This window comes from Melozone crissalis, unplaced genomic scaffold (genome assembly GCF_028551555.1).
Source record: "Melozone crissalis strain CALT ecotype California unplaced genomic scaffold, PUWL_Pcris_2 ptg000061l_1, whole genome shotgun sequence".
NCBI classification, from domain to species: domain Eukaryota; kingdom Metazoa; phylum Chordata; class Aves; order Passeriformes; family Passerellidae; genus Melozone; species Melozone crissalis.
The window spans coordinates 17,944,476-17,967,886 of record NW_026535839.1 but is presented as its reverse complement, the minus strand read 5'-3'; the positions used below and the strand labels follow the sequence as shown (position 1 = coordinate 17,967,886).

Genomic DNA, 23,411 nt, shown 5'->3' with positions numbered 1-23,411 from the left:
ATTTTAGCAATGATCAAACAAGTTTTATCTCATAAAATCAACACTGCATGAAACTTTTTTTTGGGTATTGATATTCTGTGCTGCAGGCCAGATGCAGCCCAGGCTGGCATGGGTAATTCCCTTTGGCCACCGTCCAGCTGAGCATCCTGTTTCCACAGGGTGGTTAAGTGTGAGCTTATCTTTAAGCAGGTGGCTAAATCCGGGTGGTTTCACTGCTGCTCTTGCCACGGCTTCTGGCCAGGAGACAGCTCAGCTGCAAGGGGAGCCTGCAGCCTGTTCCAGGATTTCTGCCCTGGCTCAGAGCTGGGCACTTCTAGGGAAGTGCTGGAGTGATACAGGCTGGGCTGGCTGTGTTTCAGGGCCAGCATCACCTGCTGATTCCTGCATCAGCTACTTCAGCTCTTGGCTAATGGTGGGGCCAGCCGGCTCCTTGGACAGGGGAGGAGGAGATGGCACCCCTGTGCTGCTGGTGCCCTTCTTGCAAAGGGAAGGGGTGCTTAATTAGCTGATCTCAGGCAGGACAGCGGTGACAAAGGTGTGTTGGTGACATGTTGGAGCTGAGCACTGTGCAGGATGCTCATGGGTGCTCCTGGGCCCACCGAGGCACTGCAGCTACAGCCTCTGCACTGTGAGCGCTCCAGAGACAATTAGAAGAGAATTAAAACGTGTTTTGGAAAACAGATCGCATTTTCTGTTGGGAGTTTCCAAAAAGCAAAGCAACCTGCCCTTCCCCCCACTTCAAATCCCACCTGTTTTGGTTTTTTCCTAGAAAAATGTGAAATTCATTAACATGTGGTGAAAGCAATGTAACGACGTCATCTTGATTTAAAATCTGTTTTAAATCTTAAAATAATGGAGCCAGAATTTTAGCTGCAAATAGCCTTGCTTTGTGGGCACAAGGCAGACTGTCAGCATGACTGGAACCTTTCTGGGTTTGGTAGTTCAGCATCTTTTGCAACAATGGGATTTGAAAAGAAAGGAAGAAAAGACATAGCAAGGAGAAAAATAAATTAATGTGATTTCTGTCAAAAGTCAAGCGCTGTGTGCTTCGCTCAGGTGTAGCTGTGGTGCCTGGGGAGGGCAGGGCAAGCAGAGCCCTGCTCTCTGCTGGCCAGAGCCCTGTCAGCATCCTGATGTGGCACCCTGCCATGCCCTCTGGCTAGGGCTGCTCCTCCTCCCACTGCCCAGCTCTGGGTCACAGCTCCTGGCCCCTCTGTTTTCTGAGTGGGAAGTGTTGTGACCCCTGTCTGTCACCTCTGACATCGCTGTGAATGTCCCAGCATTGCCCTGAGCCTCCCTTGCCCAGCCTCTGCCTGTGCCTTCAGCTCCCTATGGGCTTCTGACAGCCAAATCAGAGATAAATCACTTTCTCCTCAAAACATCAATACCAGAATCCCAGATTTTACTAAGAGCACCGAAGGCAATCCCTCAGCATCACTGGGAACCTCATTGCTGCTGCTGTGCTGAGCTTGGGCTTTGGCCCAGGGTGCTTTCTGAAGGTCTGGTGCTCAGCAGCACTGCCTGCCTGAGTGAGCTTTCCTTCCTGCTGCAGGCCTGGGTGTCCCCAGGATAAGTGGCAATGCTGCAAAGCTCCATTGAGGTTTTGACTTTCAGGCTTCACTGTATTTGCTGGTATGAGATGATGTGCAGGAGGCTGAAGTGGGGCTCTTTGGTGTGTTGTGGCCACTTTCTTTATGTGTTTTAGTCTGGAGTGGATCTGAACAAGGATTTATTGACCTTTTCCATTTTCATTGCCAGTTCCCTCCCCACACTGATACATCAGAACACTTTTGCTTGCAGGCCATGTTCCATGTCATTTGTTGTCCTGTAAAGTCTGCCACCAAAATGTTGCCCATCTGTGAGTTTGGAGTGGATGATGTGGATGTTGTGGTGCAAATGTTCCACAGATCATAGATGGACAGTTCATGGAGCAATTTTGGGGCCTTCCTGTTGTTTAGGTGTGAAGAGCATTTTGGGTGCATGCTGCCCAGTCTCCCCTTTGGGAAGGCATCTTGAGAACAGTGGTGTTATTGGGTCCTCTGACCTTGGGCAAGTCAGGATGACTCTTTGGAAGGAAAAGTGGGACTCCTGTTTTGATATTTCTTGGGGATACTTAAAATAGGAAACAAAATGAAAAGTTTATGGTAATAGTTTAAGCTGTAGTGAACTAAGGTTAATTTATTCCCTTGGCCAGAACAAACAGATGAGGTGGCTGAGGTTGTCAGACCCCTGCTGATCACAGCCACTGGTGGAAAAGCTGGTTTGATTCTCACCACTCCTCCTGTGGCCCTTTTGAGGTGGACAGAAACACGTCCATGGCTGGTGATCATGAGGTGGCTTCACTGCAGAGCAGAGTTGTCAAACAGTTAAGCTGTGGAGTGTACAAGTGTCACTTCTGTTGTAGGGGACTTTATGCCAGTGTGAAGTTCAAGTCCAGACTGCTAAGGGCAACACAAAGAGTTTTTTCCCTTGATGTTTTCCTGCAGTTAACTCAGAGAATCAGTGCAGCTGCTGAAGGTGATGCACCAAATCTCTGAGAAGGGTTCAGCTGTCTCCACTCTCCAGTTTGTGCCTGTGTAACCTGGTAGAGGCTGTGCATATGCAGTGGGGAGCCTAATTTATGGTCAGCATGGCTGACTAGGATTTAATCAAACCCGGGAGGAGCAGAAGTTTTTATTTGAAAACTCCCAGTTTGATTGCAATGGCCCAGGTTTGGTTTGCTGTGGAGAATCAGCTCTGGGTGGCTGCTGGCACTGTTGCCAAATGAAAGGCAGCCAAATCTGAGCCCCCCTTTGGCAGGCCAGTGTGCAGTCCCTCTGCCCCAGAGCCCGTTGTGCTCATGCTCTGTTCTGCTCTCTCCCCACTCCCCACCATCCCAGATGTTTGCTGCTGAGGAGAATGTGGATTTTCGGATACACGTGGAGAACCAGACGCGAGCGAGGGACGATGTGAGCAGGAAGCAGCTCCGGCTCTATCAGCTCTACAGCAGGACAAGTGGGAAGCACATCCAAGTGCTCGGCAGGAGGATCAGTGCCAAAGGAGAAGATGGAGATAAATATGGTAAGAATATTTACTGGGATCCCCCAGACTTCAGGTCAAAGGCTTTAATCCAGGGTGTTGTGCTAAGAACCTCTTGGGAGAAAAGGAATAAGAGCAATAAAAACCAAAATAAAAGGAAAAATAACATTTCCAGGTTAAGAACATGAGATTTATTTTGCTGGTGCTGCCTCCCAGCTGCAGGCAGTTCCCACAATACTGCCATGCCCCAATTTATTAGTATATGGTTGAAGAAAAGAATGTCTTTCTCCCCGGGCCATGAGCTCACAGTGTGTTTACTGCAATTCATAAATGATACCTAAATTGGTGGTTGGAGAAGTCCTTTCCCCATGAACTCTTGGGCTCATGTTTGGGTGAATCCAGTGTTTGAATGAAGCACTTTCTTCTTTTCGGGTGGTGGGATATTTGGTTTAAACTGAACGTAGACTTTGAGAGCTTTGAGAATACCCCAGAGCTCAAGCCGAATCTCTTGAGTGTGTGGATCTTGCAGGAAAAACAGCACTTACCCCGTGCTGACAGCACATTCAGCTGTTCTTGTTGTGATTTGCACACAAGCAACATGCTGGAAACGCCGCTAGAGCCTGGGCTATGAAAAATGCTGTATTTCTGGTTTATTCTGAGATGGTTTCTGCTGAGATGCTTTTACTCTAGTTGGCTGTTGGGAGGAGTTGCGGGCTGTTGAGAGCACTGTTCCTATCCGTGTTTGGGATGTGCAGCCTGTGCGTTCCCGTGCTGCTGCAGAAGTGTGTGTAGAGTTTGCTGGCTCAACCATTCGCATGGGATTGTCTGCAGCACTGGTGAGGTGGAGCCGAACTTCGAGGAGGGCAGGTCAAAATCTGGGAGCGGTTGTTCCCTCGGGAGGCCTCGGGAGGGATGAGGCACACGCTGAGTACTGGGGGCAGCCGCTGCCACTGCAGGTGCGGGATCTGCGCCGCGGGAAGCGACAGCCAGAGAGCGCCGGGCAGGGAGGGAGTGACCCCCAAAGCGCTTGTGCGGGGTCAGCCCCTCTCTCAGAGAAAGCCCTGCCCTCACGTCTCGTCAGCCTTGCCCTTTGTCATTCCCAAATTTTTTCCCAGATATTACAGGAGTGAAAAGTGCCACTTGGCTGCTAATTATTGTGTCATTTTATGGCATTCATCCTCCTGAGCTCTGATGTGTAAACGAGGCGCTGGGCGCTGCCGCGGCCGCCCGGTGCGGCTGCTGCCCGCGGTGCCTGTCAGGTGCCGTGATGGAGTTTTCCTCTCGCTGAAAGAAGGCGGCATTTACAGTGGGTGCAGCAGGGAAGTGTTCCCGGGAGCAGCTGACAAGTGCTAATTTATGTGTCAAAGCCCATCTTGTCCCCTTCATACATATGCAATCGTGTCTGAACAACAAACCCCGCGTGCGGGAGCGCGCTCGTGGCCGAGGGCGCTGCTGCCATGACAGAGCCCGAGATTCCCGGCCGGGAGCTCCTGCATCCCTGCCTGCCTCCCGACCCTGCTCCTGCATCCCTGCCTGCCTCCCGACCCTGCTCCTGCATCCCTGCCTGCTCCAAACCCTGCTCCTGCATCCCTGCCTGCCTCCAAACCCTGCTTCTGCATCCCTGCCTGCTCCAAACCCTGCTCCTGCATCCCTGCCTGCTCCAAACCCTGCTCCTGCATCCCTGCCTGCCTCCCGACCCTGCTCCTGCATCCCTGCCTGCTCCAAACCCTGCTCCTGCATCCCTGCCTGCCTCCAAACCCTGCTTCTGCATCCCTGCCTGCCTCCTAACCCTGTTCCCCATCCCTGCCTGCCTCCCAACCCTGCTCCTGCATCCCTGCCTGCCTCCAAACCCTGTTCTCCATCCCTGCCTGCATCCAAACCCTGTTCCTGCATCCCTGCCTGCATCCCAACCCCGCTCCCCATCCCTGCCTGCCTCCTAACCCTGTTCCCCATCCCTGCCTATCTCCAAACCCTGCTCCTGCATCCCTGCCTGCATCCCAACCCTGTTCCTCATCCCTGCCTGCATCCCAACCCTGCTCCTGCATCCCTGCCTGCCTCCAAACCCTGTTCCCCATCCCTGCCTGCCTCCTGACCCTGTTCCCCATCCCTGCCTGCATCCAAACCCTGCTCCTGCATCCCTGCCTGCCTCCTAACCCTCTTCCCCATCCCTGCCTGCATCCAAACCCCGCTCCTGTATCCCTGCCTGCATCCAAACCCTGCTCCCCATCCCTGCCTGCCCCCCCAGACCCCGTCCAGCTCCCTCCCCAGAGCCTCTCAGCAAACGCGCCGAGGCTGCGGAGCCTCCTCGCCCCCAGAGCTGTGAAAGGTTATGGAAATCTGCTCTTGGTGCTGCTTGGCACGGAACACTCGGAGCATGACAATCGGGGAGACAGTGAGGTGGGACACGGCGGGCCGGGATGGAACCACGCAAAGCTCCTGTCTGGGATAATGGAGGGGGGAGAGATGTCGGAGTTACTGGAGTGAGAACCATCTGTGTTACAGCCCAACCTGGACACAAAAGCAATGACACAGGGTTCATTATGTGCCAGGAACCCCGCCCCCTGAGGCATTATTATGGAGTAACCTTTGATCAAGACCAGAGAGAGGCTTAAACCGGGTCTGGGGATCTCAACAGTTGTAAACTTTTGATCCACATCTCCGTCCTGCCGGTCAGGTCTGCATCTGGAGGAGGACACCTCTCCTCCCACGCAGCAGATGGCTGAGGGTCCCCCTGCCCTTTCCCTGCCCGTGACAGAGCCGGGCTGTGCCACCCTCGCAGATGGCACCGGCTCCTGCCCCGGCCCTGCTGGGGAGCGCACGGTGAGGGCTGTGAGGGCTGGTGGCCTAAGGACTGCAGCTTGGGGAAGGTTTTAGGAGGAGAAACACGTCTGAGAAATGTCTGAGAAAAGGAAAGAGATGTGGGCAAAGTGCCCGTGAGCTGGCTCCAGCCGTGCATCCTCTCAACAGCCCGGTCCGGTCAGGAGAAGGTGACATCGGGCAGGGCCACGCCGGCTCAGGGCTCACTGTGTCAGGGCGAAGGTCCCTGGTGCTCATCACCAGCCCTTTAGCACCAGCCCGTTTTAAGGATAGCGGAATAAATAATGTTTTAACACCTCTTTCCCGTCTTCCCTTATATTCACAACAGTGAATATTTCTTTTCTTTGAAAGAAATGTTTCTTTTTTTCCTTTTTTTTTTTCCACATATCCAGCTTCCAAATGGGAGGGTTGTCTTGCCTTTGAAGGGAGGTTACTTTTATTGCAAGGCTTATGACTTCTGTAAAACTTCTCACCTCTTGGTTGCAGAGAATGCCCAGAACAGAGGGGAGGTGGCCGATCTCAGGCAGGGAACTTCTGCTTTCCAAACAGCCACCCCAAGTAGAGCAAAATGAGCAGCCAGCCCTGGTCAGGGAGGAATGCTGCTGCAGGGCGGGGGGACCCAGCCAGAGGAATCCCCTTGATTGTTTTATCCAGGTGTGTGAATGCCATGTGCAAGGCAAAATGCATGCTCTGCAATGCATAATTCTGCTGCCATAACAATTCCAGTGTGTAGTTTTTGGTTTATGCATTCTTTGGGGCCAAGATCTGGTCCTGTGTGTCGGATTATTAAATGTCAAATTAAGTCAGTTAATAGAATTAATTGAGCCGATGTAATCCATTTAATCAGATGGATCTGATCCCTTCTCAGATGAATTAGAATCCATTAACAGATAAGTCAATTATTGGACTAAATTAAATCTAATAATAATGCCTGCTGCTCACAGCAACACTAATTAATCTAAATACACTTACCTATCTCCCAAGGTTGTTTTTTTTTAAAGGCTTAATTGATGTTCCTAAAGTGCTCTGAGATCTTTAGATAATAGATGATCTGTGTGAGCAAAATATTATCTCTTAACAGACTATAAACTAATTAAAGGACTGATGTATATACAAATTGCATTTTTACTTTAATCCCTTGAACCTATTCAGAAAGAATTTGCACTGGCCCAGAAAAACAATATTTCTATTATAAGCTTATTATTGCTTTACAGGTTCCTAAGTGGTCCTTTCATTCAGAAAATGAAAGGGTGAAGGAGAAAAAACAACCATTAAATTGCTGACAAAAAAAAAAGGACCTGGAACCTTTATAATCTACTTCCGATAAATGGTACAGATAGGGAAGAGAGGGATCAGTGACCTGAAACCTTAGATCCTTTCATTTATTTTCATTTCACAAAAGGCAGAAGACATTCTATCCTGTTTGTTCACGATCTGTGTATCCGGCGCAGTTGGGCAGGCAGAGCCCTCTTGGTTGGATGAAGGCATTTTTTGCCTCATTTGTATTTCAGAGGTTTTTGGTTTAATTTGTTCACAGTCCTGCTGTCCTGCGGGGCACGGAGCAGCGAGAGCCATCAGTGCGGAGGTGTGAGAGCCCCCTGCTCCCCTCGGTGGAGGGAACTTTAATGTGCGGAGCGTGGGGTGTCCTGGGGCTGGGCTGGGCACAGAGGTGCATCCCTGATCGGCACCTCCAGGTGCTGTGTGCTCCGTGCATCCATCCCAGGTGCTGTGTGCTCCGTGCATCCATTCCCGGTGCTGTGTGCTCCGTGCATCCATCCCAGGTGCTGTGTGCTCCGTGCATCCATTCCCTGTCCTGTGTGCTCCGTGCATCCATCCCAGGTGCTGTGTGCTCCGTGCATCCATTCCCGGTGCTGTGTGCTCCGTGCATCCATCCCAGGTGCTGTGTGCTCCGTGCATCCATTCCCGGTGCTGTGTGCTCCGTGCATCCATTCCCGGTGCTGTGTGCTCCGTGCATCCATCCCAGATGCTGTGTGCTCCGTGCATCCATCCCAGGTGCTGTGTGCTCCGTGCATCCATTCCCGGTGCTGTGTGCTCCGTGCATCCATTCCCTGTCCTGTGTGCTCCGTGCATCCATTCCCGGTGCTGTGTGCTCCGTGCATCCATTCCCTGTCCTGTGTGCTCCGTGCATCCATCCCAGGTGCTGTGTGCTCCGTGCATCCATTCCCTGTCCTGTGTGCTCCGTGCATCCATTCCCGGTGCTGTGTGCTCCGTGCGTCCATCCCAGGTGCTGTGTGCTCCGTGCATCCATTCCTCACAGCTTCAAAAACACTCCCAGGTCCCTCAGGAGGTTACAGACCCTGTGCTTTATAAACCTGCCTACCGATAAGCTCTCTCGTCTACAGCGGGGAGGCTTTTTTGGGGCAGGGCACAGGTGGGACATCAGCCCTGGGCACTGAGGCCGTGCCAGCCCCTGGAGGCTCCCCCGGCTCAGCGGGTTCGGCTCAGAACCCCGAGGGATGGGTTTGGGTCTTTGGGTTTGTCGGGGGGTCAGGAGGGGACGGGAAGGGGAAGGGGAAGGGGAAGGGAAGGGCGTTCTGGGCACAGACATCACGCCCCACACAGATGCGCTGCTTTGGGTGGTACAGGGACAGCAAGGCGCTGAGGCAAACGGGTGTCACTGCCCGGGGCCGCCCCAGCCCTGCAGCCTCCACCTCCTGCTCGGGCTGGAGCTGCCCTGAGATGCCAGTGGACCTGCCCACGGAGAGCACATTACTGCTGTCTAGACATCAGCCACACTCCATCCTGCCAGAGATTTCATTTGTGGTAGAAGTGGGCTCTGTTCCATGAGGAGGTGTAATATGTGTGGAAAATATTATAGCAAAATAGCCTCCTTTAATTGACTCTAAATTTTGCAGGATTCCTTCCTAGGTTTGGGTAATCTGGTGCTCTCCAGAATTAATGGCTGACATAGCACTTCTTCGGGCTTGGCAGCCTGACAGCTAATTTAGAACTCCCTAAACTCATTTCACTAATGACTCCCATTTGTTCTATCTGAAAGCCTGGAAACAAATGCAAAATACCAGTGCCATTGTCCCATCTTTAGCAAGTCATTCTTTCCCTCAGTATTTCTGGCACCTTAACAGCAAGCTGCCTTGGGAAATCTGATTAACCCTTTCCGTTCCTGGAATAGTTTGAATCAATTTTGATCCATCTTCTGGAAAGAGCAGGAGTAAAAACTCATTGTGGCTGGAAGGCTCAGAATTTCTGTGCAAGCAAGATAAGAGATGTAGTCCGAACATCAATTTGGATTTGTGAAATATCGCTGTATTTCCGCAGTTTTTCCACATGTATTTCCAAGCTGTTTTTCTTGCCAGGAACAGGTGCGTGCAAGGTTTTGTCTGTCAGTGTAGCTCAGCCCCAAATCCCACATGAGCTGGGATCTGCCTTGTAATTTATTGTGCTGACCCATCAGAATGGCTGTTTCCCATTTTACTGACGTATCGCTGCCTCCAGTCTCTTCCCATTACAGTTTTGACATCACAACAAGACAAATAAATTTTTTAAAAGACCTTTTATCTTCTAAACCATTTATTTTCACTTACTTAGCCCGGGGGCAGAGCTGACCTCAGCGCAGGGGATGATCATTCACCATGGCAGCTGTACAGTCAGATGGGTCCTGGGGACAGGCCTGAGCCGAGCAGCCTTTGCCCTCCAGCGGCTGTGCTGTGGCTCTGGGCTTTTCCCTGCTTGCCCAGAAATCCCTGAGAGCTGTATTATATTTTGTTCCTTAAAACGTCTCCCCTTTTCATCTGCAGTGGGGCAGTGGTGAAACTGTTCCTTGAAAGCAGATAGGGGATGAGCTGAAGCTTGAGGCAGCTCAGGGTTTTGCTGAGCCAGGAGGAGCTCCTGTGTGAGGCAGAAACCTGAGCTGGGGATGGGGATGGGGCTGGCGCTTCCAGCTTGCTCTGGGCAGCGAGGGCTCCTGGTTGCTCTCACCTTCCTGGTGGCTCTGAAAAGTTCTATTTGAAACACACTGTTAGCATCTTATACAAACCATCTGTATATTGAAGACATTTTCAGTTTTTATTCTGCCATATTCTGTGCTTGTGCCAGGGTGGGGAAAAGCCTTGCTTAGGCAGGATGAGAAGTTTGAGAAAAATCCTAGCCTTTTTGATTCACGGCAAACCTGTTTTGAACAATTAATTTGTTACCAATTTCCTTTACTTTTGATTTTGATAGCTGCTCTCCTGAGCTCCTGCTGCAACCAGCATCACACCTGAAGCCCAGTCTGCACCAGTCCTTGTTTTGTACCTGCATAACAGCAAAGCCTTAAGTTTATTTTCCCTCTGACACTGCACTGATTTTAGATTTCCCTACTCCTGGATCTTGAGACAGCTTAAAGAACCTTGACTTTCCTTTTAACTGTGTGTCTGTACTTCACAAGTCTCCACAAGCACCGGTCAGGGTTTGGAAAGCATAGGCCTGTCTGTCAGCAAATATTAGAGACTCAGAAATAACGAGGAGAGGTAATTTAGGGATCTGCTGATAATTTGTCATTTTTAATTCTTGTGTGGAGTGGAAAGTGAGCTACAAAGTGAAAAATCTTTATTTGCATGTGAGTCATAAAAGGGTTTTTGTTAACAGTTTGTGTGTGTGTGTATAATTCCGCACTGTGATTTAAGTGTTCCCATTAGAAATGCAGAATAGGAAATAGGATCCCATCTGTGAGCAATTTAAGAGGAAGTGAGACAATGGAGTCGATTGCTGCTTCAGTTTAGATAATCAATACAAATATTGTTAGTATAGTGATTTATCTTCTTAGACACTTTATGAAAATGTGAATGCCAGCCCCTGAAGACAGGTCAATATGATGTTATCTGCTCCTGCCTTGCTGTGTTTATGGTGCTTTCCCATGAAGGTCAAGCATCTGCTTTGTTAAATGTTCTTCCCTGGCTCTGATGAAATAACACAGAAACAAACTTAGGGCTTCCCTTTCTCCTCCATGGCTCCGGAAATGCTCTGTGCTTGTCAGTGTAGTGATCACTTCTGTCTGAAATCTGTGCTGGGGACTGCTGGGGGGACACTGGGAAGTGACCTTCAGGGTCTTTCCAACCCAAATCATTCTGCGATGAAGTTCTGGAAGAAGTTTGCATAATTTTAAGTATATTTCTAGGCCAGGAGTGATTCTGTGCACAAATGCTGAGAGCTCCATTGGGTTCACTGCAGTTGTTTTGTGTTGGTGCCTATTACCAAACCTTGTTTTGTGCTCTCTGAGGTTTTCCCCATGTCTAAGCATTTGGCCAGTCTTTGATTAATTCAAGTCGGTTCTTGGGGTGCAAGTAAAAGTACCCTACAAATAGTCTGCATTTCCAAGAAGGTTTTTAATTGCTTTTACTTTGAAGAAGAAGGAAGGACAACATTGTCAACAAATGCTCTTGTACATTTTGCTTTGTGTACATTCACATACATGATGTCAAGTGGCCAAAGAATTTTTTTCCTTCACAAGAAACATTTGGAAAGAATGAGAAACGTCAATAACCCTGTTAAAAACTGCCTAACTAAAGACAGGATGGGGAATACAAAACTTGATGTGAAGATTACACTTCTCCTTGAAGTTATCATGGAACCTCACTCGCCTGTTGTTTGAGATTCCTAAAGTCAGACTCCTGGAGACTCATGGTGGTGTTGGCATTGGCCACTCACTCACCTGGAGCATCTCCTACTCCAGGAAGGGTGATCTGGGGTGCTGGGATGCTGGGGCTGGACCCTTCAGACACTGGACACAGAAGGAACTTTGTTCCTCATGTATAATGAAGTAGCATGAATTTCATCATCTCAGTGTCCTCATGTGTCCCTCCTCAGCCCTGAACCCCCTGAGTCCACGGTGTGCCAGCAGGATGAAAGCTTTGCAGAAGGAGAGATGCTGAGGAGACAGTGCTAATGGAGACCATACTGGTAGCCTGGGTAGAAGTAATTATTTGGTGCTTTGAGATGCTGTGAGACTCTTCCTGTTTTCAGGCTGGGGTTTCCTCAAGAAAGGTGTTCAATTTATAAAAAACAAGGCACTTCAGTCACTCGGATTTCACCTCAGCTCTTTGAAAAAACAGATAGTCAGGAATTTCCGCAGCTGCAAGGTGGAGCACAGCAAACATTAACAAGGCCAGTAGCACTGCCTGGCTGTCTGCAGAACAGGGAAGAGCCCAGGCCCTGCAGAACTGCACCGGTGTTCGGCAGAAAGGTGAAAAATAACGAAGCTGTGAAGAGGAGAAACTGCTGATGCACGGTGCTTGGAAAGCTGGAAGAGTCCAGAAAGGGAGCTGAAAATACCCCCCAAAAATGACTATCTGTGGCTTGAATGAAATAGTGTCCGATCAGCATTCAGAAACCGCTGAATGCAGGCCGTTCCAATACTGGCATTTTCCAGACTGCTTGCCAGTCGGATGCAGAGGAGAACACGTGTGGAGCGTCTGCGGTCGCAGTGCTCGCAAGAAGTGGAAGGTGAGCTGGATGTAAAGGCAGTGAGAAGTCCCAGTAAAAAATAAGAAACACCTACTTTTCTTCCAGTGAGGAAGTGTGGGACTATTGGGGTTCAAGGGAGGTGCACTCAGCAAGCATCCCTTTTAATGAGCTGTGTCAGCAATAAATAGTGCCCACTTTGGTCCCTGAAGAGCTTTCAGTATTTTTGAATGCCCATAATAGACAGTTCATGCTTTCATGGTGAACACAGGGGCTGAGACCTTCTCAATATATCCTGAGCTTTTTGTCCCTGAGTTGTGCTGTAGCTGCCTTGGGGATGTGCCTGTCCTTTGCTGATGCTGCCTGGAGTGGTGGAGCTTGGAGCGTGACTGGGTAGTGCTCAGATATTTTTGCCCTTCTCTCTGTGAGCTGAAACGTGTGCCTGAAGACCTTCTCCTCTTCTGCCTTTGCAACTGCCAAAAAAGGTGCCTTTCTTCCCAGAGCAATACGAACAAAACCCCACCATCCACTGTGGCCCTGCCTCTTTCAGCTGTGATGAGTTTTGGGTGTTCTCCAGCAGTGACAGCAGCTGTGCTGGCTGGAGGGGTCTGGCCCCAGGTATTACTGTGGAGAGGAGTCCTTGTTCTCCTGCGCTGCTCAGCTGCTCTGGGCTTCTCTGGTGGGGCAGAGAAGGAGCAGACATTGCTCCTGAGCAGCTCGATGGTGATGTGAGCCTTTGGTGTTTGACCCACATGGTGGGTGACATGCTTGGGATCCTGGCTTCGATTTGGTGTGCTTTGGTTTATATCTGATGTACTCAAGTGCCTTTGGAAGCACAAGCAGGAGAGGAAATGGCTGTTGGAATGTGAGAGGGGAGCTCTGAGGTACTTTGTGAGAGGGATGTCACCCCCAGCCTCTGGAGGCTGTGAGGACCGTAGAGTAGAGAAGCAGCAGGGAAGGGCTAGGAATAGGATGGCATGTAAGCACCAGATAAATCTAAAAAATATTGCCCAGGTGTCCCCAGTGCTTGGCCAGAGACAGCTGCAAGGCTCACAGTTTGCAGGGGTGAGTGCTGAAACAGACTGGGGGAAGCTTCAGGCTCCTGATTTCAAATCACATACTTGGTTAGTCAGAGGGCGAACACTGCAGCTCCCAAAAGCTGGTCTTGTCCTCTTGGCATCAGTGATGTAGGCCCAGGTTCCAGTGCCAAAGGAACTCGCCTAAAGGTAACTTCAGCACAAATCCCTAATAAGGTTTCTGCTGGTTGCATGGAGGGATCACAGGGCTGGATCTCTGTTACAGCCAAGGCTTGATTATCCTTTTTCCTACACTCCCGAAACTCCACCGACTTCAACAGAGCCATTCCTGGAGCTCCTGTGTGAGACTGAAAGGAGATTAAGTGCCCAGCAGTGCCTCCCATTCCTCCTGTGTCTTGCACCTTTGTTCAGACCTTGCATTTCAAACCATTTTAGCCGGTGGGAGGCAAATCAAAGCTGTTAGGTTTGAGCCGGTGACAATGGCCTGGTGCTGTGTGGTGTGCCCAACCCCTTGCCTTTGTGCAACGTTTGTGATTCTTGCCTTTATTTCATTTGCTTCGGCATCTGCATTTGTAACCGTTTTTTTCAAGTGACGTTTCTGACTGGTGACTCATTAGGAGTAAATAGGCAAAAGGATATTGACTTTACACCTACTAATTTGGGGGTGCTAACAAGCACATGTAAGAGCTTTATAGTCACCGGGTAAATTGTCCCACCTGGGGGGGGCTGGAGGAGGGGAGATAAAAAAGCATTACAAAGCAGCAGCGCTTTTGTTTCTAGCTCCTAGCCTTGGCTGTTCCTGCTGCTACTGGAGCTGGGCTGGACGTTTGATGGTCACCATTGCTGGAGCCTGTTCTGATCTTCCCCAGGATTTCCCAGCACCATTGGACCCGTGTGGGCACGGGACTAAGATCCTAACGATAGGATGCTAAATGTGTCCGCTCGGAAATGAGGCGGCCCTCACATCGCTCGAGGGAACAAACCCTCGTTCCCGTGGTGTGAGTGCAGGCCGGCCGTGAGGCAGGTGTGCTGGGCCTGAAGGGCGGCGGCAGGCACAGCGTGGCTTCAGCACGGCCCAGCAGTGAGGGATGGGTGCCTGTGGCTTCAGCACGGCCCAGCAGTGAGGGATGGGTGTCTGTGGCTTCAGCAAGGCCCAGCAGTGAGGGATGGGTGCCTGTGGCTTCAGCACGGCCCAGCAGTGAGGGATGGGTGTCTGTGGCTTCAGCAAGGCCCAGCAGTGAGGGATGGGTGTCTGTGGCTTCAGCAAGGCCCAGCAGTGAGGGATGGGTGTCTGTGGCTTCAGCACGGCCCAGCAGTGAGGGATGGGTGTCTGTGGCTTCAGCACGGCCCAGCCGTGAGGGATGGGTGTCTGTGGCTTCAGCATGGCCCAGCAGTGAGGGATGGGTGCCTGTGGCTTCAGCACAGCCCATAGGGGCTCTGCCAGCACAGTCCAGCAGTGAGGGATGGGTGCCCGTGGCCTGAGCACAGCCCATGGGGGCTCTGACAGCACAGCACAGCACAGCAGTGAGGGATGGGTGCCTGTGGCCTGAGCACAGCCCAGCAGTGAGGGATGAGTGTCTCTGGCTTCAGCACAGCCCAGCAGTGAGGGATGGGTGCCCGAGGCCTGAGCACAGCCTGTGGAGGCTCTGCCAGCACAGCCCAGCAGTGAGGGATGGGTGTCTCCTGGCAAACGTGACTCCCTGTGCCTGTGAGGGCACCGGGGCCTCATGGTCATGGCTGGGGGCAGCTCACTCTGCTGGGTCAGTGCTCTGCCCTGCTGGTGGTGCTGGGACCCCTGTCAGCTGCAGATGTGTCTGTCCCTTTCCAGCCATGCCTGTGACATACTAATGCCACCCTTAGGTGTGCTTAGGTCAGGATGTCACTTGCTCAGAGAGTGACCTGTTGCAGGGTAGCTGGAACACATCTGAGAAGTGATGGTCCCCAGCCCTGGTGGTCCTGCTCGAAGCAGAGGGTTGAGCGGGGTCACCTCTTCAAAGCCTTCTCAGCCTGAATGAGTGTCTTGCAACACTGATTGTCAGAATAGAACTGGCAGGTAAAGCCATTGGTGATCCCTTTCTCTGATTTTCCTTTGGATGCATTCAGAGGGACCCTTAGAAAGTGACTTTTGTGGCTTGCTCCCATTTGTGATTTTTGTATTGAGATTTTTAAGAATTACATTAAAAATTGGAGATAGGCAAAGTTTTTCATCCTCCCGCTTTGGTTCTTCTGCCCTTTTGCTCAGCTTGGGGTGACCCCCTTGTGTGGAATGGATGATACCATCTGCACAAGAGTGTGTAAGCTGTATTTTCTCAGAAGATGTGTGCTGGGGAGGGGAGAGGCATGCTGTGTACCAGGGTGAGACCCAGCTCTCATCTCTGCTGCTCTCTGGACACAAGCCTGGTGTGCTGTGTGCTCGGAACAGAAGGAAGCCGTCCCCACTGGCTGGATCTGATGTCAGGCTCCCACTCTGTGGCTGTGACTTCAGCCTCACCCCTTCTCCTCTTCTGTGCCTGACCTGGCTGCATCCAATATCTGTCTCTCAGCAGGAGGAATCTGAGGAAATGCAGCAAACTTCAGCTCCTGGGGCTAAACTGTTGTGCTCTCTAACAGCAAACTGTGTTGAACTAATTGACAACCAGCTTTAAACGTACCCCAATCAAGCAAACACATTGATTTATTTTTTCCTCTCTTGCCAAGCACTAAGCAGCTTCCAGCTTGGTTTCCTCCCCAAGAAGTGGATAACTCATCTATTGTGTAGTAAAACTGATGGGCAGTGTTGACTTCTATACAATCCTTTCAGTATGCTTAGGGAGGAAGGAGTTCTTATGCTTCTATGAATGTTTGACCACTTAAAAAAAAGCAAAACAAAAAAAAGCCCAACCCAAAACCACACACAACAACAAAAGATGATCCATTTTCTCTGGATGTCTTTGAAAGAAGCTTAGTTTAGAGACAGACTGGAGAGAAAGGCTATTGATTTTGTTTGACCTCCAAAGAGACTGCGGTCAGTATATTTTCCCTGTTGGAGGTGGTTCAGGGCTCTGAATTTCCGTGTCAGCGTTTGTATCCTGAAGCACGCTGAAGCTTTTGCTGCTTCTTCAATAAATAGCAAGCTGTAGGGAAAGGTAATGCTGGAGTAAATTTATTTCCCTTTGGATCTGCCCTTCCTTTCTTTTTCTTTCCTATGTAGCTTGGTCATGTTGCTGATGAAGCATTTACAACCTTTTTCATTGAATGCTGTGCAGATTCGTGGGTTAAGCTGAGACTGCAAGCATAGTTTTGTAATCCCTCTCTTGCTTTTTCCAGGGCTCAGACAGGTCCTTTCCCAACCTCTTGCCTGCACCAACAAGGAGCAAAATACCTTCCTGTGTAGAGTAATAAATGTTCTAAAAACTGCCATCCTCTCTTCTACCCTGATTATTCTCAACCTTTGCAGAGGAAAGCCTTCCTGATTTTTGCTTAGTCTCCTGAAGAGAAACAGATTATTCTTTCTGGGGACTGGCTGTCCTGGAAATGCTCTGCTTGGTACAGGTCTGTGTAGTTTTGTAGATGTTCTTGTAAAATGGCTTATGACAACTGATGTGCCCTTTCTCTGGTAGCCACGTACCAAAGGATGGCTTCCAGGGATGGCAATACCTGTGGGATAAGTCTGTTGTCAGGTCTAAAGGAGCTTCTTGGAGCTCCCTGTGGGGTGAGCAGTGCCAGTAGGCATCTCTCCATGCCGAGGTGTCAGCTGTGTTATCTGTGTTATCGCCTCCTCATTTAACAGAACGCCTCACGTGCTGTGGGTTTGGGGTGTGTGCTTCAGCCTGCGTGGCCACAAGTTCAACACAGGCAGTTTGCTGCTGTCAGCACATCAAAGGGCAGCCTGATAAAGCTGCCACAGAGTAATCAAGTCATGGTAGAGAGTTGCTGATGTTGGGTACCAGCTGCTGAGCTCCCCTATCGCCTTTGCCAGCAGGAACTTCATTTCTAACCCACACAGACAGAGCTTCTTCTTGAAATCCCCTCTTCAGAGGAAGGGTTGGTCTTCCTGCCACTGCCAGCCTCACCTCTGCTTCTGGCTGTGCTCTGGGTCAGGGTGGAGGCTGCTGCTGCTGCGGGTGTGTGAGCCCTGCTGTGTGTGTGGGCTGCTGACAACTGCATGGCACCAGTTTCTAACTTAAGCACTCCATTTCACTGAGAGCAATGGCCCAGTGCATCCCTAAAAACAATGAATGGCTGAGGATTTATTTGTGCACCCTGGGCCAGGCTGAGGCTGCAGCCTGTGTTGCATGTGTAATGCTGCTGAGACCCCAGAGCAGGACTTTGAGAGTTCCCCAGAACCTTTCCCTGCTGTCTTCAGCCAAAAGCCCCACTCCCCACATCTGAATATTCAATTACATTAGCCCCTTGCAAATGGCTCAGCAGTCATCTCCGGGAGTGGTGAGAAGAGAGAGCTGGAACTGTTAAGCCTCTGCACAAACACGAAGGCCAGGAGCTGATGGGAAGAGCTTGTGTGAGGGGGTGGATTTGCAAATGGTGTCCTCCTGTTTGCACTGGACCACTGGGTAGGACAGGGCAATGCAGAGCGGCTGCCATGGGACAGTTTAGTCATATTTATTACTAAACTAATACAATACTTATTATAATTATTGTACCAATTTATAATTATTACTTATAATAATATGTACAAATAAACACATTTTTAACAATTTAATAAAAACATTTTTATTAAATTAATACAACATTCGTCAGTGCACTGCTTGCTTTGGGAGTAAGTAGTCCTGAGCTTGTGGTCTGAGCACAGACTGGGCTGTTAGGTATTGCCCACCTCAAGGTCATCATGAAGCTTTGTTAATTAATAAGCAAGAAGTTTTGCTGGGAGTCCTGAGCAGCAGGTGATAGGCCAGCTGAGCATGTTGCTGGAAGGATAGGTAATCACAGGGAAAGCAGCAATGCTCTGTGTTACCCTGTTGCAGTGGTTTTCAGCATGTGGTCAGCAGGACGTGGTGATGATGGATCAGAAATATGACAAATTCTTGTTAATGATCAACATCAAAAACTAAGAATATGTAGAAAAGCAAAGATGTCCTTGTGTCCTAAGTGCCTGTAATCTGCTTCTCAGAGCTGGGTACCAGAATATCCCTTTGATTCTCAAAGGTAATTGCACCTCTTAATTAGCTGGAGAAAAAAATTCCCACAGCCTGAGATCTTGCTATATAAATTATAATTAACCCCTTGGCACTGGAAGTTGAGATTTCCTGCCCCCGAGCACAAATGCAAAACGCATTAGCAGCACTTGACATCAGGCCCCGAGCAGCCAGGGGTCAGGCTGCTACCCCAAAATCCAGCTGCACGTCCCAGTGCAGCGGGGAAATGGCAAGGAAGCCACAGGAACCCAAGGGGAAGCTCTAAATGCACCATTTGAGGGGCTTTGACCTGCTTTCTTTTCAGGGCTGCAAATGTCCCAACAGGAAGGACAGCACAGAAAAAAACAAATCCAACCCCGGGGAAGAGCTGGGAGCGAAAGAAGAGTGGATTTGTGAGGCGACATGGCCGGGTGCCCCGCCGTGAGAACGGCGCTGGCGCTGCCGCCCCACACACCTCCAGCCTGAGCATTGTCTGGTGCCAGACACACTTGGCTGTGCCTGTTGTGTGCAGGGCTGGGCCACCCACTGCTGTCATTCACCAGCATCCTGCTTTTTTGTCTCCTTTTCATCGCGCCTGCTGGGGGATGAGCGTTAACTCCTCACACCAGAGGTGACCTGTGCTGAAGTGCCAGGTTGGGCAGCTGGCGGCAGGGAGGTGACAGCACGCCTGGGGGATGGGGGCTGCCCCAGCCTGTCTGCACCTGTGACACTTCCCTGCCTGCTCCCTTCATCCACACCGTGACCTCGGAGGAGGGCCAGGCCTGCTGGGCACCTGGAAAACCACTCCACAGAGTCACAGAACAGTGAAGGAAGGGAAGAATGGTTTGGAAGGGATCGTAAAGGTCAGGTAGTTCCCCACCAGGAGCTTGCACTGAAGCTCCTTAGTCCGTGTTAGCTGGTTCCTTTGCTCCTTTGGGGTCCTGGATGGAGAAGTGGCTCCCTCCTGGCACAGCTCAGGCGGAAGCTTTGTGCTGGCCTATAAAGCCCTTGGACAAGGTGGTGTTGGCCAGAGGCTGTCTCTTGTCCCACCACTGTGGTGTATCCTTGGGTTCCTCTCTTCTGGTGGTGCTGGCCATGAGTGTCCCAGCAGTTGCTGAATTCAGGTCGTGGCAAACATGGGGAGACCTGGTCACCTTGGTGGCATTTGAAGGTGTCTTTGTCCTCCCATGCCAAAGGTGGGGGCAGCCCAGTGCTCGGGCTTGGCACACAGACGTGGCCAAGGGCTGCCGAAAAATATTCAGGTCTGTGTAGGTGTAGGAGTGGGCAATTCTCTGTGCACTCCAAAGACTGGATGGGGTAACAGAAGGGGAGTCAGAAGGTGTCCTGGTGGGGAGGAGGGATGTGCTCGCTGGTGTAGGGTAGTGAGTGTTGGAAGGAGGTTTGGGTTTGTCCTCTGTCTATATGTCTGCAGGTCCTTGAAGTGAATTCTGTGCCCATTGCAGAGCTGATCACAGAGCCCTCCAAGCTAAGTGAGCTTTGTCAATCCCAGTTTGGATGGGTGCGGGCTGCACACCTACAGCAGAAATGTCCCCTGCCAATGTGGCACCTGCACCTCCAGGGATCTTTTGCCATGCAGGTCCTTGGGGCCAACCCTTCAGGGTGGGGAGAGGAGGGCAGGATGGTCTGTCCCAAGGAGAATAAGAAAGAGTTGAGAGAATTTTGGATGGAAACAGGAGGCTGAGTCTGAGCTTTAAAGGTAGCTTTAAAGATAAACTGAAATAAATAGCAAATGATTAATATAATATAATATAATATAATATAATATAATATAATATAATAGTATTTTCTGCTGTCAATACTGCTTCTGTAAACTTAGAATGCCCCCCAAAAAAGCTATTGGAGATATCACCTCTTTGCTGCTCTTTATAATGCCACAGATGAGGACTGGCTTAGTTCTGTACTTGACTTATTTTTTATATTAAGATTTAACATGGGATCTGCTTTTCTTAATCCAAACATTTATGGTTTGAATGCAGAATTATATTTGAGATTTTTAAAGTACCTTTATTAAAACATAAAACTAATTTTACAGTTCTGACAGGTCTTATTTAAATACCCAGTGCCAGATGCCTTTTGTCCCAAATGACTTCAGGAAAGAAAAAAAAAAGACTTTTAAAACTTCTCATGCAATTAAAATGCAGTAAAAGGGAAGTATATAGTCTTACATATGCTGAGGACTAGGGGTAACAGTTTAAGAGAAGTCCCGTGATAAATGTTTCCAAAAATAAATATGTGAAACCAAAGGTGTTAAAGGGAGAGTTAATTTGATACCTGATTTTTGGTGGTCGGTGCGCTATTTCTGTTGCTCATGCCCTGAGAGCAGTTGTAAGAATTGTGCCGTGTCTGTAGGGAGAAACCTCTCCAAAGGGGGTGGTGCAGAGGTCTTTTCTCCATGCTCCTTCCCCTGAGGCACTCTTCAGGGTGCAGCTGGTTCCAGGTGTCCCCAGGTGCTATAAGAAGATCAGTCCTTGCCCAGGTGTTTTAACCCTTACTCCAAAATAGTCACACTCTTATATCCTCTGACCCAAGAGTAACGATTTTCTGTACTTCATTTAATAAGTTGTCTTTTATCTGGCAAAAGGGAGCTTCAGCAACACAAGCATTAAGAAGTCAGGTATCATTGAAACTGTGTTTGTGACCATGTCTAAGAGCAAATCCTGCTTAAAATCTTAAAACAGAAAGGAATTTTCCCTGTGTGCCAGAACATTTTCTTCTGGTAGGTTGCGCTGCTGCCTTTGCTCCTTTGGGTTTCAGAGCCACAAGAATCCCACTTAAAACACCAGGGCATCCTGCAACCTTATTTTCAGCATATTTTTCACTTGCTGAAAGAAGTGAATGTTACAATGAGTCCCTTTGAGAGAATGCATAGACACACTTCTACTCTGATTCATAAAATTAATTATCCTAATTTCAGCTTTTACTGGTGCAGAATAAGAACCCTGCTTGGTAGAACTTAACATCTTTGTGTATTGGGCACGTCTGATAATTCAAGCTGTACTGCAGATGCTTGACACATTTGTCCCGATCAGCCCCTTTTGGAGCACTCACAAACACAGCAGTGGAGCCTGGACAGGCTGGCTGCTGCAGTGGGTGAAACCAGCTGGGTGTTGGGATGTGGGAGAGATTTATGTGTTTGGGACTCCTTGGAAAGAGGAGGTGGTGGTGCTGACATCACTCCTACTTCATCCCTGGGGATGAGCAGCCCGCCAGCAGCTGCCTGAGGGAGGTGGGCAGTGCTGCAGGGTCCCTGTGCTCTGCCCTGAGCTCCTGGGCACACACGGAGCAGCTCTGCAGAGACACGAGAGCACATGGGCTCCTGGGCTGGTCATTCTCTCCTTATTGTTATTTTTGTGTACACCAGTGTTTTTATTGGGTCCAGCTGAGACTGGGAACAAGAGAGTCAAAATACCTTCCTTGGGGTTTGTTCTTGCAGTAATTCTAACCCTCTGCGGGGACGGGAAAGGTTCACACTCTTTCCAGACCCGAGAGACTCCAGCGCTTTGGATGCGTTTCAGTGAGGAGCTCAGGGCCAGGTTCTGAGGTCGTTGTCTGTTGGGCTTGACTGTGTCAGTAGGAGTTTATTCAAATGAGAATGATCAAAGACATCAAGGTTTGGCCCTTTATTTTTCATTTTAGGTGCTTTTTCAAGCATAACAGATCTTCTGAACTTTTTTGAGGCTCATCCTTCAGTAATTCCAGACTCAGAGCCTGGCAGCTTGTCAGGCAGTTTTCCTGCCTCTGTAGAAATACTGTCCACTTGAGCTGTGCTTGGAGGCAGCGGGACACCCTGGTGAGATAGAGGAATTTCTGTGCTAACATTCTGAACGTTTCTCTTTCCAGGCTTATTTCTTAGTCATGGCAAGTTTGCAGGTGGCAAAGTTCGGGACAGAATTTGTTCACAGCTGTCCTTGCCCAGGCGTTTTTAAAGCACACAAGCTACCTGCCTCCCTTTTACTGAATCTTGTCTAGAGAAACTTATTCACCATCGTTGAAGCAACTGCCAAAATATTTTTAGTGTCTCTTATGGTGAATTATGTATAAAACATCTGCAAGAGGTCAAGCCTGATTCCCACTGCTTAGTCCTGTTTTCTTAGATATACAAAAGGGTGCAGATGGCTCCCTGTTAGAATGACAGTATTTTGCATTCGTTTCTCACATGGCTAAGGGATGACCAGCCTCTGGGTAGTACCAGCCTGGGCCAGTAATATGGTACTTACAGCTCCGATGGGGGGGTGTTTCTGTGTGTGTTTATTTGTTTTGTTTTTCACAGAATTACCAATTCAGGGATTTACTAAAGTTTTATTTAAGTTGGACAAAAATCTCTTAGGCCTACCTTGGCATTTATTCTGGTCTGATTCTGGTCTTATATCTGTTGAACTCTCAAACAATTTTCATATGTGTAGGCTAATAAAAGACCTCAAATTAGCACATTTTCATTTAAGCTTCTCGCAAGATGTGGTGACTAGAGTGAGTTTGTAGGGACTATGTTTGGAAGCTTTGTCATCCTATAGGAGCCTGGCAGTCTGGGGAAGAGGACTTGTATGTTTTAGAACGTCCTTTTTACCTTGATAGTGCCATTCTGGCATAAACAACACATCTCTACAGGGCGGGGAAGCAGAATCTGCCTGAGATGGTCCCTGAGATGCTTGGGGAACACCAGCTCAGCATCATCTCCTGGCTGTGTTTTGTTAGCTACTGCTGAAGTGGTAGGGAAATTTTTTGGGTGGGCATCCCTACAGGTAAGAGCTCTGCAATGGTCCAGGCCAGGTTGGACAGGGCTTAGAGCAACCTGGTCCAGTGGAAGGTGCCCCTGCCTAGGGGGGTGGGACTGGCTGAGCTTGAAAATCTCTTCCAACTCAACCACTATGTGATTTCATATTTCTAGGAATGGTGTGTCAGTGATATTAAATAGTGGAGAATGACACCAAAGAGCCTGAGAGCGCTACTTTCTGTGCTGACCATCCGGGCCGTGCAGTCTGGGCTGACTGCA

At 49.6% G+C, this 23,411-nt stretch overlaps 1 protein-coding gene across 1 annotated transcript in view; it reads left to right on the top strand.

The window, feature by feature from the left end:
- The window catches only part of FGF18 (fibroblast growth factor 18), a 64,793-nt gene that overhangs the window by 19,421 nt on the left and 21,961 nt on the right, over window positions 1-23,411 (top strand). Inside the window, exon 3 of the mRNA XM_054288021.1 lies at window positions 2,880-3,060. Coding sequence (XP_054143996.1) covers window positions 2,880-3,060 — 181 coding nt within the window. The remainder of the gene's footprint in view (window positions 1-2,879; window positions 3,061-23,411) is intronic.